Source organism: Cornus florida, unplaced genomic scaffold (genome assembly GCF_030987335.1).
Source record: "Cornus florida cultivar Cherokee Brave unplaced genomic scaffold, ASM3098733v1 CherokeeBrave_3.0.0_Hap2_Chr07, whole genome shotgun sequence".
NCBI lineage: Eukaryota > Viridiplantae > Streptophyta > Magnoliopsida > Cornales > Cornaceae > Cornus > Cornus florida.
The window spans coordinates 18,640,301-18,656,177 of record NW_026775577.1 but is presented as its reverse complement, the minus strand read 5'-3'; the positions used below and the strand labels follow the sequence as shown (position 1 = coordinate 18,656,177).

General features: G+C 39.5%; 2 protein-coding genes across 2 annotated transcripts; one reads left to right on the top strand and one right to left on the bottom strand.

Annotated features, from left to right (window-relative positions):
• Nucleotides 1-841: 841 nt before the first annotated feature.
• LOC132316343 (uncharacterized) lies at nt 842-1,666 on the top strand. The gene is made up of 2 exons (XM_059814835.1): nt 842-1,162; nt 1,343-1,666. The coding sequence occupies exons 1-2, from the start codon at nt 842-844 to the stop codon at nt 1,664-1,666; spliced, it is 645 nt and encodes a 214-aa protein (XP_059670818.1).
• Nucleotides 1,667-10,836: 9,170 nt separating this feature from the next.
• On the bottom strand, nt 10,837-14,372 carry LOC132266676 (S-adenosyl-L-methionine:benzoic acid/salicylic acid carboxyl methyltransferase 3-like). Its single transcript, XM_059767634.1, has 4 exons — nt 14,222-14,372; nt 13,435-13,842; nt 13,012-13,266; nt 10,837-11,504 (listed from the first exon to the last, which is right to left on the bottom strand). The coding sequence occupies exons 1-4, from the start codon at nt 14,294-14,296 to the stop codon at nt 11,142-11,144; spliced, it is 1,101 nt and encodes a 366-aa protein (XP_059623617.1). The 5' UTR covers nt 14,297-14,372; the 3' UTR covers nt 10,837-11,141.
• Nucleotides 14,373-15,877: the final 1,505 nt, after the last annotated feature.

Genomic DNA, 15,877 nt, shown 5'->3' with positions numbered 1-15,877 from the left:
AAATAAACGTTCGGCAAAAGATGTGTCAAGTTTGTTTACAATGAAGCAGCATGAGGATGAGCGGCTCCAGGCCTTTCTCACCAGGTTTAACCTCGTTAAAAGTATGGTTATGGAATGTCATCCATCAACAGCCGTTCAAGCGTTCAAGCTAGTAATGACCCAAGGGACTCCGTTCCATACAAGTCTAGTAGTAAACACACCAAAGACGATGGACGAGCTGAATGAGAGAGCTGATGGTTTCATTTGTCTAGAAGAAGAAGAAGCAACTAACGCTAGGAAGACGTCTATCATCTCTACAAAGGAGAAGTCCAAAGCCAAGATTCGGCAGAAACAACCCCCGCCGCAGCATCAGATCTCCTGGAAGGCAGAGAAAAAGCCCCAAAAGGATGAACTGATTTCCCCACTCAAAGTTACATTGGCGAGGCTCTACCAAGAAAACAAAGATAAGTTTCGTCTTCCCTTACCAATCAGATAACCTTTCGAGCAGAGGGATCAATTTCATAGTGATTTTGGTCATCAAACTAACGAATGCAGGAATCTGAGGAGGCAAGTGGAAATGCTGATCGCCAGAGGCGAGTTTGCAGGGTATGTTCAAGGGCCGGCACAAGAGCAAAATCGTCCAGCTGAGCAGGTCAAGAGAAACCAAAAACCAAACCACCATAATGCTCAGCCCGGACGGATTTTCAACGCAATCTATGGCCGACCCGAGCAGACCGCAGAATCCAAGGATTTACTCCGAACACGCCTCCGCCAAGCGCAAATGAAGAGGCGAGTAGGCAGTGTCAACACCTTGCACCAATAAAGCTCGGCCATGCAAATAAGGTTTGATAAGACAGACCTGATGCGAGTTCAGATTCTGTATGAAGATCCCTTGGTTGTCAGTTTGACAGTGGCAGAATGCTTAGTACGAAGAGTGCTCGTCGATCCGAGTAGCAGTGCGAATATCATGCCTAGAGTCACTTTTGATTGGCTTGAAATTAAGCCAGAGGAGCTCAAGTCTACAGGAAATCCGTTGTTGGGTTTTGATTGCAAACGAGTCGAACCGATCGGCACCGTTGAATTGGTGGTCCGAGCAGCTGAGAGGGACTTAGTCGAAAGTTTTGTGGTGATGGAGATCTATACCTTCTATAATTTGTTGATGGGGAGAGAATGGATCCATAGGGTATAGGGAGTCCCCTCAACCCTACACCAAGTGATGAAATGCCTAAGCCCAGATGGGAGCAAGGTGATTGATATCCATGGGGATCAGGTTGCAGCAAAGGAATGCTACTCAGTAACTCTGAAAGCCGCAAGGAAGGGAAAGGCTCCCATCCGATCTGTTACTGTACAATAGCAATTACAGGAACCTCCCCTAGGCATGAGCAGGGAGGAGGAGCCCACGATGCTGACCGAAGAGCCTCTGGACAAAGTTCAAATTGATCATTTGAGGCCAGACCGAGCCACAAAAGTAGGATCGCGACTCTCAGATGAAAAAAAATGCCAGTTAATTGATTTCCTTTCTCAAAATGCAGATGTGTTCGCTTGGAGCCATTCGGACATGCCAGGGATCAACCCTTCTGTCAGCCTTGTAAGGCAGAAGCAGAGGAGGTTCGCCCCGGAACGCAACCAGATCATTGCTGAGGAGGTAAACCGATTGTTCGAAGCTGGGTTCATTCGAGAAGTATAATATCCGAGCTGGTTGTCAAATGTGGTTGTAGTGCAGAAGAAGAATGGAAAATGGAGAGTTTGTATTGACTTCACCAATCTGAATAAAGCCTGCCCGAATGATAGCTTTCCACTTCCGAAGATTGATCAAATGGTGGACGCTACAACAGGGTATGAGCAGTTAACTTTTCTTGATACTTATTCAGGCTATAATAAAATTCCTATTGATCCGAACGATGAACAAAAAACTTTTTTTTATCACCGAACGAGGGATCTATTGTTACAAGGTCATACCGTTCGGATTGAAAAATGCTGGAGCTACGTACCAAAGGTTGGTTTGCAAAATTTTTAAGGATCAAATGGGCAAAACAGTGGAGGCTTACATCGACGATATGGTGATAAAGAGCAAGCAGAAAGGACATCATTTGAAGCATTTGCAAGAAGTGTTCAATGTATTAAGAAGGTATGGAATGAGATTAAATCCGACAAAGTGCTCGTTCGGCGTGGGATCAGGGCAGTTCCTTGGCCACGTGGTCAACAACAGAGGGATTGAGGTCAGCCCAACCCAAGCGGAAGCTCTGCTTAAAAATACAGAACCGTGCACTATTAAGGAAGTTCAGGCTTTTACCGGACACATAGCGGCATTGAGTTGGTTTATTTCCAAGTTATCTGATCGGTGTAAACCATTCTTTGATACAATCAGAGGTCACAGAAAACAGTCATGGGGGAATGAACAGAGGCAAGCACTGACCAATCTGAAAGAATATATGCGAAACCCACCAGTTTTGAATACCCCAGAGCCAGGTGAAAAAAATTTCTTATACCTCAGAGTTTCTAGCATTGCAACCAGCGGTGTTCTGATCCGGTGTGCTGAGGGTAAGCAGTTCCCAGTCTTTTATGTAAGCAAAACATTGGCCGAGCCAGAGAGAAGATATTTAAAGGCTGAACGAGTGATCTTGTCCTTGGTGAATGCAAAAAGAAAGCTCGGGCACTACTTTGAATCCCATCCAATAGTCGTTCTGACCACATTTCCCATAAGGGTGACCCTGCATTAGCCCGATCTGTCCGGACGAATGACGAAGTGGGCGATAGAGTTAAGCTCTTTTGATATCACATATGAACCCCGAACGGCCATCAAAGGGCAAGCGGTGGCTGATTTCTTACTGGAGTGTGATACGAAAGAGCCACATGCATGTTTGGAAGAATCCTCATGGAAGCTCTTCGTTGATGGCTCCTCAAATCAAATGGGGGCAGGAATCGGGGTCAAACTGCAAACACCAGAGGGCACTGTGCTGAGCCAAGCAATTAAGCTTGAGTTTAGGGCAACCAACAATGAAGCAGAGTATAAAGCGTTATTGGCTGGATTAAGGTTGGCCAAGGAACTAAAAGTTAAAAACTTAGTCGCCTTCAGTGAATTGCAGTTGATCATTCGACAAATAACTGGGGAGTATGGTACCAAAGATGAAACTATGGAAGCATACTATTCAGCCGTTATGCACGAGGCCAGCAATTTCAATCAGATCAAGTTCATTCAAGTGCCGTGGGAGCACAATGAAGATGCCGACCATTTGGCCTACAGTGCATCGAGCTCGGGTAAGACATTAGCAAGGGTGATTCCAGTTGGTATGCTGTGCCAGCTATTTATCTCGGAGGAGTTGTCAAGCTCGGACCCATGGCAGGTGAATGTCATACCATATGAGCCAAGCTGGATAGATCCAATTATTGCATTTATCCGAGATGATGTTTTGCCCGAACGAAGGGATGAGGCAAGGAGGATCAGATCAAATGCTTCGAAATATGCCGTGGTACACGATCAGTTCTACATGAGGTCTTATTTAGGACCTTATCTAAAGTGTGTAACCCTGCAGAAGCTCAGCAAATATTGAGGACCATTCATGAAGGTGTGTGTGGCAATCATTCAGGGGGGAGATCCCTAGCACACAAAGCAATAACACAAGGGTACTTTTGGCCGAACATGTCACGGGACGTGGAGGAATTTTTGAGAAGATGTGATAAATGCCAACGATATGGACCCCTGATCCACCAACCACCAGAAGACTTACACGTAATGGCCAAACCATGGCCTTTCGCATATTGGGGGATGGATGTGGTTGGTCCGTTACCTACTGCCAAGTCACAAAATAAGTACGTTCTGCTTGCAACAGATTACTTCACCAAATGGGTAGAGGCAGAACCGTACCCTAGTGTCACTCAGACTCACGTGAGACGTTTCATTTGGAGTAATATCATTTGTCGACTTGGTGTACCGAAGTCGATCATCATAGACAATGGGACTAATCTCGATAGCAAGCAGGTGAGAGAGTTGCTAGAAGAATATGGAATCAATCAGAAGTTAGTAGCGGTCAGCCATCCACAGGCGAATGGTCAGGCTGAGATCACAAATAGAACAATATTCGCTTGCATAAAGAAGAAGCTTGAAGATGAGAAAGGGAAGTGGTTGGATGAACTCCCAAACGTTCTGTGGGCATATAGAACGACACCGAGGCGACCAACTGGGGAGAGCCCGTTCGCTATAGCATATGGTACCGAGGCAGTAATACCGATGGAGCATCAAGTTCCCACTGTTCAAAGCCTAGCATGGAATCAAGAGCAGAATGATCATATGCTGAGGTTTAACCTCCATTTTCTTGAGGAAAAGAGAAATGTTGCGGCAGTAAGGCTTGCGTCATATCAGCAAACACTTATGAATAGCCATAACAGGAAGGTGAGGCATAGGGATTTTGTACTTGGTGATTTAGTTCTGAAAAGAAAAGTTGGAATTATCAAGAAAATGATGTCACCTTGGGAAGGACCGTATAGAATTGCAGAAGTTATAGGAAAGGGGGCATATGTGTTGGAAACTATGGCTGGAAGGCTGGTAAACAAGCCTTGGAACGCCACATTTTTGAAAAGGTATTATCAATAAAAATAAATTTTTGTTTGAGCAATATTTACTTTTGAGTGTATAATTGCAAATTGACAAAACCTCGGGAAATTGGTAGAAGTATTGCCTTCATGAACAAAGGCACTTATGTAAGGTAAGTGGCAGCTAGCACTACGAGCCGAACGTCAAACACTTGCCAAAAAGCAAGAAACCAAGTGGCAAGTGGCATTCTAGCCGAGCGCCAGGCACTTATGCAAGGTAAGTAGCAGCTGGCACTACGAGCCGAACGCCAAACACTTGCCAAAAAGCAAGAAGCCAAGTGGCAAGTGGCATTCTAGCCGAGCGCCAGGCACTTATGCAAGGTAAATGGCAACTGGCACTACGAGCCGAACGCCAAACACATGCCAAAAAATAAGAAGCCAAGTGGCAAGTGGCATTCTAGCCGAGCGCCAGGCACTTATGCAAGGTAAGTGGCAGCTGGCACTATGAGCCGAATGCCAAACACTTGCCAAAAAGCAAGAAACCAAGTGGCAAGTAGCATTTTAGCCAAGCGGCAGGCACTTATGCAAGGTAAGTGGCAGCTGGCACTACGAGCCGAATGCCAAACACTTGCCAAAAATCAAGAAGCCAAGTGGCAAGTGGCGTTCTAGCCAAGCGCCAGGCACTTATGCAAGGTAAGTGGCAGCTGGCACTACGAGCCGAAAGCCAAACGCTTGCCAAAAAGTAAGAAGACAAGTGGCAAGTGGCATTCTAGCTGAGCGCCAGGCACTTATGCAAGGTAAGTGGCAGCTGGTACTACGAGCCGAATGCCAAATACTTGTCAAAAAGTAAGAAGCCAACTGGCAAATGGCATTCTAGCCGAGCGTCATGCACTTATACAAGGTAACTGACAGCTGGCACTATGAGCCGAACGCCAAATACTTGTCAAAAAGTAAGAAGCCAACTGGCAAATGGCATTCTAGCCGAGCGCCAAACACTTAGACATTTTAAGTGGCAAGCTGGCACTATGAGCCGAACGCCAAATACTTGCCAATTAGTAATAGACAAAGGATTCAAAATAAAGTGGTAATTCATTCACACAAACAGTTATTGACAAACGATGCAAAGTTTAAAATCATGAGTAATAGAAATCATCATTTTCATTTATATAAGGAGTTGTGAGAGTTACAAAGAAGATGATATAAAGAAAATATAAGTACAATTAAGCAATGCTCATCTCCTCATTAACCCGCTCAGCCTCATTAACTCGCTTAGCTTTAACAATCCCCTCAACGTTGCTAGCGTTCCTTTCCCCATCAGTGGCTGCAGCATCACTATGAGGAAGGGAATATAGCTGGATCACTGTTTCATTCTGCAGGGTTCCGCCCTTGGCAGCAGTTGCGGATGGAACCACGATAGATAAAGGATTCTACAGGGTTCCGCCCTTGGCAGTGGTTGCAGATGGAACCACGACAGACAGAGAAGGAGCATCTAAAGGTGGAGAAGGAGGGGCAGGTATGACCCCGGAAGAAGCAATATCCTGGCATTCATCAAAGATATGCTCGGTATGAGAGGAGTCTGGGTCGATATAGATTCCTGGTGGATCGATCTTGAGTTCATTGTCAATGTCATCTAGAGTGGAACCGGTCTAACCCTCAGCAGGAAGACGGTCATTATAACCCTCTCTGAACCCTTCAGCATATCTGAGGGCTCCGATTCTAGAGAAGCGACCATGCAGAGCTGTCACCCCTCTATTAACCTTACCAATAATGCCAAGCAAGGCATTGCGCTCATCTAGAGCCCTCTTCTCAAAGGTCATGCGCTCTGCTTGTTCGTCATGAAGCAAGCGCTGAAGGTTGTCCCTTTCAGCCTTAAGTGACCCTCGTTCGGTCTACCAAATATTCTTCTCAAGCTGAAGGGCATTCTTCTCATCCTGAAGGGAGTCTGCTTCCTTCTTCAGACTATCCCTTTGATTCTCAACCTTGTTCAGTTGCACCATGAATTCAGCATTTTTGGTGTTAATGATCTAGTTCTCTTGGTAACCTACTTCAACGTCTTTGGCGAATTTTCGTGCCTTAACGTTGGCAGCCTCAACATGCTTTTGCATGGCCATCATACCAAACAGAGTCTGCAAAACAATACATGAATACTAATTAAGCCGAACCTATGTTCAAAGAAATTATAAAATGAATATACTTCTGAGGTGACTAAGACCTAGGTAGGTAATTACCTCCATAGCAGCCAAAGGAAAACGGCTGAACACTTCTTTCTGAGAAAGAGCTTTGGCAACCTCAACATCTTTGGGGGACCACATGTTCTTGTAATAAGCCATGGCTGTTAGGCCATCTTTGAACATGGTGTCACTCGGTTTAACAACCGATCCATCCGTTCGGACAAATTGAGGAGTCCAAGGAGCCTCACCAGAGGCAGAAGCAGTGGTCTTGCCAGATCCAGAAAGAGCAACCAGTCTGATCTGGGGGGGTATGGGCATGTTCGGCCCAGAAGTCCGAACCCTCCTCGTCAGGGGAAGGTCATCAGGATTGCCCTTACTGTAAGGTTGGGGCCTTTTTCCTCGCTCTTTGTCTTAAGTGGATGCAGCGGGGGCAGAGGGGCCACGAGTCCGAGAAGCGGTGCTCAGATTGAGAGAAGAAACATTGACGATTGGGTTAGTATTCATTGCATTTGGAGTAGTGTTGGAGGTAGTAGCAGAAGACGATGCTGAGGCTAGAGAAGAAGAAGCTGCAGGAGTCATCACAGCCCTAGGAGGAGCCTTCTTCCTACTGAAGGAAGGGATCTGGAGTTGACTCATTATGGAACCGAGGACTGAAATGTCACTAAGGTTTTCAGATGTGAGAAGCTCCAAACAAGAGGGGACGTTGCTCAGCACGTGTTCCTTCAGGTATATGATCTTATCCCTGCAAATACTGTAACTGAGTTCATTATCCAAAGTGATACCCAGAGAATTGCAAAGAAAAGAACAAAAACGGGGAATGTAAATTTCACAAAGGCAGTCAGCCTTATGAGTCTTGAACTTCTTATAAGAAGAGACAGAACATTCGCCAAAGGCATTCGGGATAGGATATTCATTGGCTACTGGAGCAAACTAAGCTCCACGAACCCCAATAATGCCTCTTTTCCACCCTTTTTCAGATTTAAGTTTGTCCATACAGATGGACATTTTCTCGAACAGATAGAAATGGTAGTAAGCCTCATCCAACCTGATCTTGCTAACTTTGTAACAAATGAGAAGATCAATTAAATCAAGATCCAAACCTCTGTCACGATTCAGAAGCAACAGAACAGATAGAACCCTAAAAAAGTTGGGGTTAACTTAGAGGGGAGAAATTTTCAACCTATTAAATACATAACAAAAGAAAAGATGCAGAGGGAATCTAATAATGTTTAAATGATGGAGGCAAAATAAGGTTTCACCGGGAAGAAAGCCTTCACCAGTTCTGATATTTACATTTATGGGGCACTCCCTAACATGAATATTATTGGGAAGATGGAGTTTCAAGCGAAGAACATCTAAATCGATGGGCATGGTGAAAGAGATTATGAGCCTTGGCAAAGAATGCAGAGATTTTAGGAGGAGAGGGGCAACAAGACTAACCTCAAAGGATATTGCAAGGAAACTGAAGATGAAGAATCTTTCACAAGATTCGCCGGAGAAGATGAGATGTGACCGAAAAAGATGCAGTTCGCCTTGAGAAATTGGACTGAATTGATTGACAGCAGGATGTAAGAGATGCAACAAGAAAAGCTTCGATCGTGGAAAAGGGTATTTAAAGGGAAAGTGGTCCCATTGCTGAGATGTCAGGAAGCTGAAGGGATTTGAATTTCAAAAGGGACATTAATTCCGAGACCGACCGCTCGGTGCCCCATGCAATCGTCTTGAGCCGTCAAATCATCATAAGCCGTCAAGTCATCATTGAGTCTCTGAATAATCACACCCTAATTAATGAGGGAGTGATTATGGGGGTAGTTGAGGACGCCAAAGACTGCTCGGGCCAGATCCAACTCGCATAACAAAGTTTGGGCCTGATAATTGACATGGGCCCAAACTTGACGTCCACAAAACAGACCGGGTGTAGTGGATTGACTAAAAAAGGCCTTCAAAGAGGATTCAGGCCCATAACCATTTAACCTTGAGGATAGGCCCAGCGGCGGAAGTTAGTTAAGAATGCTATAGAATAATGCAAATTGTCTATAAATAGAAAGGAGAAAGGAGGAATGGGGGATCGAAATATTTGAAGTGTAATAAAACTCTGTCAATTTAGAGAGAGAAAATTCATGCATCTTCAGCTTCATAATTGCCATATCTCTATACTGGTTTAGTTTTTCTCTCCGCAAAATTAATCTTTGCTGCATTCAATGGAATTCAGGAATTAGGGTTTTGGTTGGGTTTTGTTTTGTTTTTTCTCAATTGATATTATTTTTTTATTATCTTTTTAATGTTTGCACAGAAAAAGTTGCATGTGATTGTCAAGCGATATCTGTTTCTCAAACCCTAACTCTCACTCTTCGTCTGCAAACCTCTCAATCACCTCTGTCCTCATTCTTCGATCAACCGTCAGAGACACAGACAATGACAACTACTCACTAGGATTTGAGATTGCTCTTTTCATCTGTAAGTTTCAAAATTTGAAGGGTATCTCTCAATCACTTCACAACTTGTTCTTTTTTCTACCCAAATCTGGTACTTTGTAAAGCAGATTGCATTTTGCAGCGTAGGCTTTTGATATGCTTTTGAAAAATCCCCTCTTTTGCTCTCTCTCTCTCTTGCCAGGATTTGTTGGTGGAGTTCTTTGTTTCTTTGAATGCTGTGTCAGCAATATTGGTGCAATATTGGTGCTAATACTCCGGCATTGGTTTGATTTAGTTGAACTTTGTTTTGTAGACAATTCTATATATTTGATATTATTATGACTTGAAAATTTTCTATTCGTTTAGTTCCATTTTCTTTTGTTGAACTGACATGTTGGAAGGATACCGGGTGTTTTGAAATATGTGATGGACTAGGATAATTAACCAGTCCAATTGAGATATGTTATATTTTTTAAAGTTAAATAGGTCAATCTATATTCAGGATAACTTAATTTCAAATTCTGGACCATCATCATATATGCTCTATTTTTACCCGTTAAATAGGTCAATCTATATTCATGATAACTTAATTTCAAATTCTGGACCATCATGATTTTTCTATGAAACTTGCAGTATTATTGTTCATGATTATCTTTTTCTGATTTAACTCTTATCATGCTGCAATATATATATTTCTAGTTTCCGTGGTCATACTTGATAGTTCCTTCTTGTACGTTATATTAGTATTTCTTTTGTTGAATTTGAAACAAGCCTAATAGATAAATAAGTATCGTGTCTAAGAATCCCTTTCATTTGAAAAATCTTTTCCGGGTGTCTTTGATAATGTGAGATTCCCCTGTTTTACATTGTGTTTTTCATGGCCTTTTTTGGAAACCGAAGTAACAAAAGTTATAATAATATGATTTTTGCTACTTTTTAATAATTAAACAATTTCAATTATATTATTCTTTGGTTGGTGCAGTTTATACTGATGGGAGGGTTATTATTGTCTCCAGCTATTAAACTGACTTATATACCAGCCCTGGACTTTATAAGGATTGCCATCTAAATAATCTAAGAACTCTCTTCAAAACTAACAAATTAGGAACAAAATATATGATATATACATTTGATGTCAATGACAATCTAGGTAAGGATTTTGGATATTAATTGACAATAAAGTTGTCCTATTCATTGTTCCAATGCCATCCATAAATAAGGTTATGGTATATATTCTCTTGAGTCAGCACCATGTCAATTATATTGATAAAAAAACATACAAGAAAAAGCATGAATTTGCACCAAATTCCAAACTCTCAAACATAACAAACTATATAATTCTCAAACTATATATATACATGGAGTTCTTTTTAAATAGTCAATTTGCTCACACCCTTATACATGGTTGGTGTTCATGAGCGAGGTTATGTGGTTGGATTCTTGCGTGTAGGATGATGTAACTCAATTATGGTTGCTCTTTTTTATTGATGATGTAACTCAATTATGGTTGTAAAAGGGAAGCTTGGGACCTTAGGCCCATGAACTGATCAGGCGCATATAGCTAAATACTGCCCCATTGTAATAACTCACAAATCTTCGCCTTTGCCATGGCTTTATTGGGCCTTAGATTTTGGGCCTAGCTCCTCAAAGCTTAACTGCCTTGGTCCAGCCATGTCCACATCCGTAAGTTCGTACATATCACAAAATTACAACCAAAATGTTGAATCTCAAAATATAGATGCAGGATGGACTTATATATATTAAATTTGCATTAGATAATAAAAATACAATCATTTTTTTTTTTTTTTTTGGACAAGATTCGTACACCCATTTGTTCCTACGGAGATTCGAACCCTCCTTATTAGAGGATGAAAACACGAGCAAATTGCAAAGCTACCCACAAAAAGCAACTCATTGCAAAACATTACAAAAAGCAAATCATTGCAAAACATTACAGTGCCACATTATACATATAACATTACCGGATAAAAGATAGTCTATATTAGGTGAATCTAGGTCGTCCAATTTTGCTAGCCAAGCTTGATGATCATCCTGTTTTAGTCATGGCAATGACCACATTGATGAATTGTGTTTTCTCCTTGGACATTCGGTCTACAATGATCTCTCTGTACCTGCGAAAAACCTCATCCATCATGGCTTCACTGAAGTGGCTGACGAGCAAGGGCTCAGCCACAGCTCTCATGCACTGTGCAACATTGTATGATCCACCATCCTTGAAGCCATTAGACAAGGACAATCCATTTTCACAGGCGTTCCAATCGACTTCGGAGGCTTCCAGGCGGTCGATCGCAAATGATCCTTCTTTTTCAACTGCAATTTTTACTTCTGATGGAGATGGTGTGTACTGAGGAATGTTGAAGGAGTCCATTTTCTCTTGTTCTATCAGCCCCTGCAATCAAAACTTTCTTTAGATCAATTTGAAAACTTAACCAAACTCCATTCGGTTAAGTTTTCAAAACTATAAATTATTATATGTTCGGACTAATTATGTGTGGTCATATGAACAAATGTGTCAGTTTTATATCAATTTTAACTCCGACTTTTATTTATGTATCAATATGTGAGTGGCCAGACCAATAATCTCACATAATGTAATAATTTCTGATGCAATAAATTAAAAGCTCGAGAGGGTCCCACCCCATTGGAGATGTGATAGAGTTCCAAGTGTTTTTATCTCTTCAGTCACTCATTTGAATCCATGATTAGTTATTATGTAAAATAATATTAAAAATTAAATTTTATGACATAAGTTCCTATCATGAAATTTAATATTCTCTTTTTTTTTTCTGGAAATGAAATTTAATATTCTTTAAAAAGTAAAAAATGAGTACTAGCTTTTAAGGTTTTTTTTTTTTTTTTAATTTACCTAATAAAAAATTCAAATGCCAAAAGGGTCATAAAATTGGGGCCGAAAGACTGTATTATTTTATTTATTTTTGGATCTGTTAGTTTTGTAGGTTACCAAGTCGGTTGTTAAAATAACTAGCTTACTTAAGAACTCTGAATCAATTTCTACTTTCACACTTTAAATTAAATAACATAATCTTGGAGACTCTTGTAGAGGTCAAACTCTGCTGGCTATATATATATATTACTAAATTCTAAACAATTAATATATATTTTGTTCATGTCATGTAAATTCCTGTTTTATCCTTACTATTTACAAAATAAGTTAACTCCGGATCAAAATCTACTTTCACACACTAAATTAAATAACATAATCTTGGAGAATCTTGTATAGGTCAAACTCTGGCTATATATATATATATCACTAAATTCTAAACAATTACTATATATTTTGTTCATATCATGTAAATTCCTGTTTTATCCTTACTATTTACAAAATAAAATACTTTTTCATTTCTTTTCTCTCCCCATCATATTTTCATTATGAAATTTCAACATAAATTAACATTATCTTATTTATTTTTTATTTTTTCATAACTAATAATATCTATCTTTTTTATTCCTCTTATGCCCCTCAGCAAATCCAAAAATACCCCACCCTCACAACTCTCTGTCATGTAAAGGAATTTCAATTCATATGGAACCACATGGGCCAAACTCCGACCAACATTATTGGATTTACCCACCATTTTCAGTGTTGTGTTGTGTTGTGTTGTGGGGTTGGGACTGACTCTGCGTCACTTCACCCTTTTTTTTTTTTTTTTTTGGGTTAAATGCGTCACTTCACCTTTCCTAAAATGTCTATGCTCCTTACCGAATTCAGTTGACTAGAAACACACATATACCCACTTGCATTTAAGAGAACAAAAACCATGGAATCTTTTAACTTTAAAAATCAAGCAAATACAATTAAGACTATAATTATTATTCGAGAGTTTAAAGTTGTTAAAAATAATAATAATAATAATAAATAAATAAATAAAAACTACCTCAGAAACCATTTCTCTGAGAGCCATTGCTAAAAGTTCCCAAATGTAGCAACACTCTTTGCTAGATGGATCTTCACTTTTCCTCCCCAAAATTGTTAAAGCCATACGTCCTCCTCTCACCATTTCCTCCGAACGACACTTGAGAAACACTGAAAAATCTCTCTGAAACTGCTCATAGTAGGCTTTGAGCACTCCTGGTGGGCTACTACTTGCCATGTATATGTTACCTTTGTTACCCTCTATCCCTTCAGGAACCTGATAAATTAATGAGCTGAAAATAAAAAAATCGTACAAATATATATATATATATATATATATATATATATATATATATGTATGTATGTTTGATTGACTGTTTTCAAAAACTCTACTAAAATAATGTTTGTTTTTAGAAAACTGAACCAAACAGATGCATAAACTTACCTGAGATAGCCATTGGAGACTATAAGAAGAATGGACAAAATGAAGACTTTCTGTAGGGAAGAGCCTCCCGTAGAACGAACCGGGGACCGCGGAGACAAAACACGGGCCAAAAGAAGACCCCAATTTTGTTCTGATTTGTTGTTGGAAACTTGGCAAGAAGGACTTGAAAATGGTGTTGAAATCATTTCCGGGAAGGTCATTCAAGTTCACGACAAATTCCGGCGATTGGTGGCCTAGTTCTTTGCATATCTTGTCAACTGTCTTGATGAGTTCAGAGGCCACAAAGAGAGTGTTTGGTCCAGAGGAACAACCCAAGTCTGCTATGCAAAGTCTCTTTGGTAATGTGCTGCAGTAGAGATCAATTATGGCTTTCTCTGTTATAGGCTTTGTCATTGCTATTACCTTCTTCTGTCAAAGCCAAAAAACACCAAATCAATATATATATATATATATATATATATTACTTACATTCATAATATGACATGGGATGATTGAGTGTATGTATATACATTCTTGAGATGAAATGCATGCATGAAAAAGATGGGCAGTCGTGTGAGAGGGGACCGAGGTTTCTCAGTAGTGCAGCACAAGTGTTCTGCTATCGTAGAGGTTCATTTCACACACTACTGTGTGAAATGGTTCTCATCTTTCAAAGCAGTTCAACGCCTGTGTTGTACTACAAGAATCTCAATTCGTGAGTGTAATTTAACCAATTTTGACATATATATGTGTGTGTGTGTATATATGTATATGTATTCATATGGACTGATAGAATAGACATGTATACCTGAACCAAAGAGTTGTTTGCATAACTTGCGTCTCCAATCCCACCATTCATGTGGAGCACTTCAATCACTTCCATCTCTTTCTCTCTCTCTCCCCCTCTCTTCTCTCTCTTTCTCTAAATATTATCACCCTTTTACTCTGTTTGATACTTGATAGTCTTCTGTGGGGATGTTACCTATTTATAGTTACAATTGTGGTGATGCACGGTGGTTGTGATTATTTTACTCCCAATTATTGCACATGAAAGCTCCATCAGCAAAACTGTACCTTTTTTATTTTTGGTTTCACACCAACCATTTTTTATTTTTGTTTTGTTTTGTTTTGTTTTTTTGGTAATAAAGAAAACAATGTAAAACCGAATTAAAGATTCCTCCGCTTTATATCATCTTCCATTTTTTAAATATTTTGTAAGACACCATTGAAAAAATTTAGTTTTCACTTCTTTACCTCAGTCAAGTTATTTGCTATCATATTTTTTTTTACTATCTCTATAATTTAGTAGCTTGAAAATTCATTTTTCAATACATATATATATATGATTGGAGCCTTCCTAGCTCTTTCATCAAGTCTCATGTTTCTTATTCTACTTTTTATGCTTATGTTTTTTTGTTGCTTAAATGGTTTGTTCAGTGGTAGGGTGCAACTGGAGCAACTTCGAGGCTCAACTCGAAATATGAATTCTTCAACTCTAACCTAATTCAATCCGACAATCAAACCAAACCCAATCCATATTTAATTTTTTAAGCTCAGGTTGAATTTAGGCTCGCAAATCGAACTAAAATTTCGGACTAAATTTAAGCTTCCAATTCAAGTTGATATTTCGAATTGCTGTAATAACAAATAAAACAACTTTTGTTAAAATAATTGAAGATAAATGGATGACAGAATAATAAATGGATCAAAAGCTAAAAAGTTCCATATGGCATGTGTTGCAACCAATTAAGTGAACCCACAAAATAATCAATCACATACAACCAACACAAATATATATATATATATATATATATATATATATCAAGTTCATCTAGTTTTGTAATTTAGGATGGGATTTGAGTTGCCCAGCACAATAATTTATGTGAATTCTGAGAGGAAGTGTTGGAGGGTTTCTGGGGCACCAAACGGCACCGTTTTGATCAGAAATGGACGGTATACATAAAATCATGTGAGAGGAGCAATAATGAATTTTTTTAATTATTCTGGGAGATGGAAGTAATAGTAATATTCTATATGTATATAATTGAAAAAAATAATAAGGGTATATTACTTAAAATAAAAATTAGGGCCCCCCACATACATTTAGGGCTCATGAATGTTTTTGCTTTCAATTATCTTATTGTCTTATACAAGTACGATACCAACACATGCAGAACACAGTCCGAAATATGTTCTCACACAACTAAAAATATTATGAATTTTAATTATTATTATTATTTTAATTGGACACGAGTCACACGAGTGGGAAAATGTTCCAGAATAAGCAACGTAGTTTTGTAATTGTTTTTTAAAATTTAATATTTTAGAACATATTATGAGTTGTTAGAAAAATAATATAAATTCTAAAAAAAACAAAAACAGCATCTATTCAACTCTATGCCAAAAATACAAGAGTTTTATAGTCTAATGATATTTGTTTACCTTTTAAACTAAAAGGTCAGAG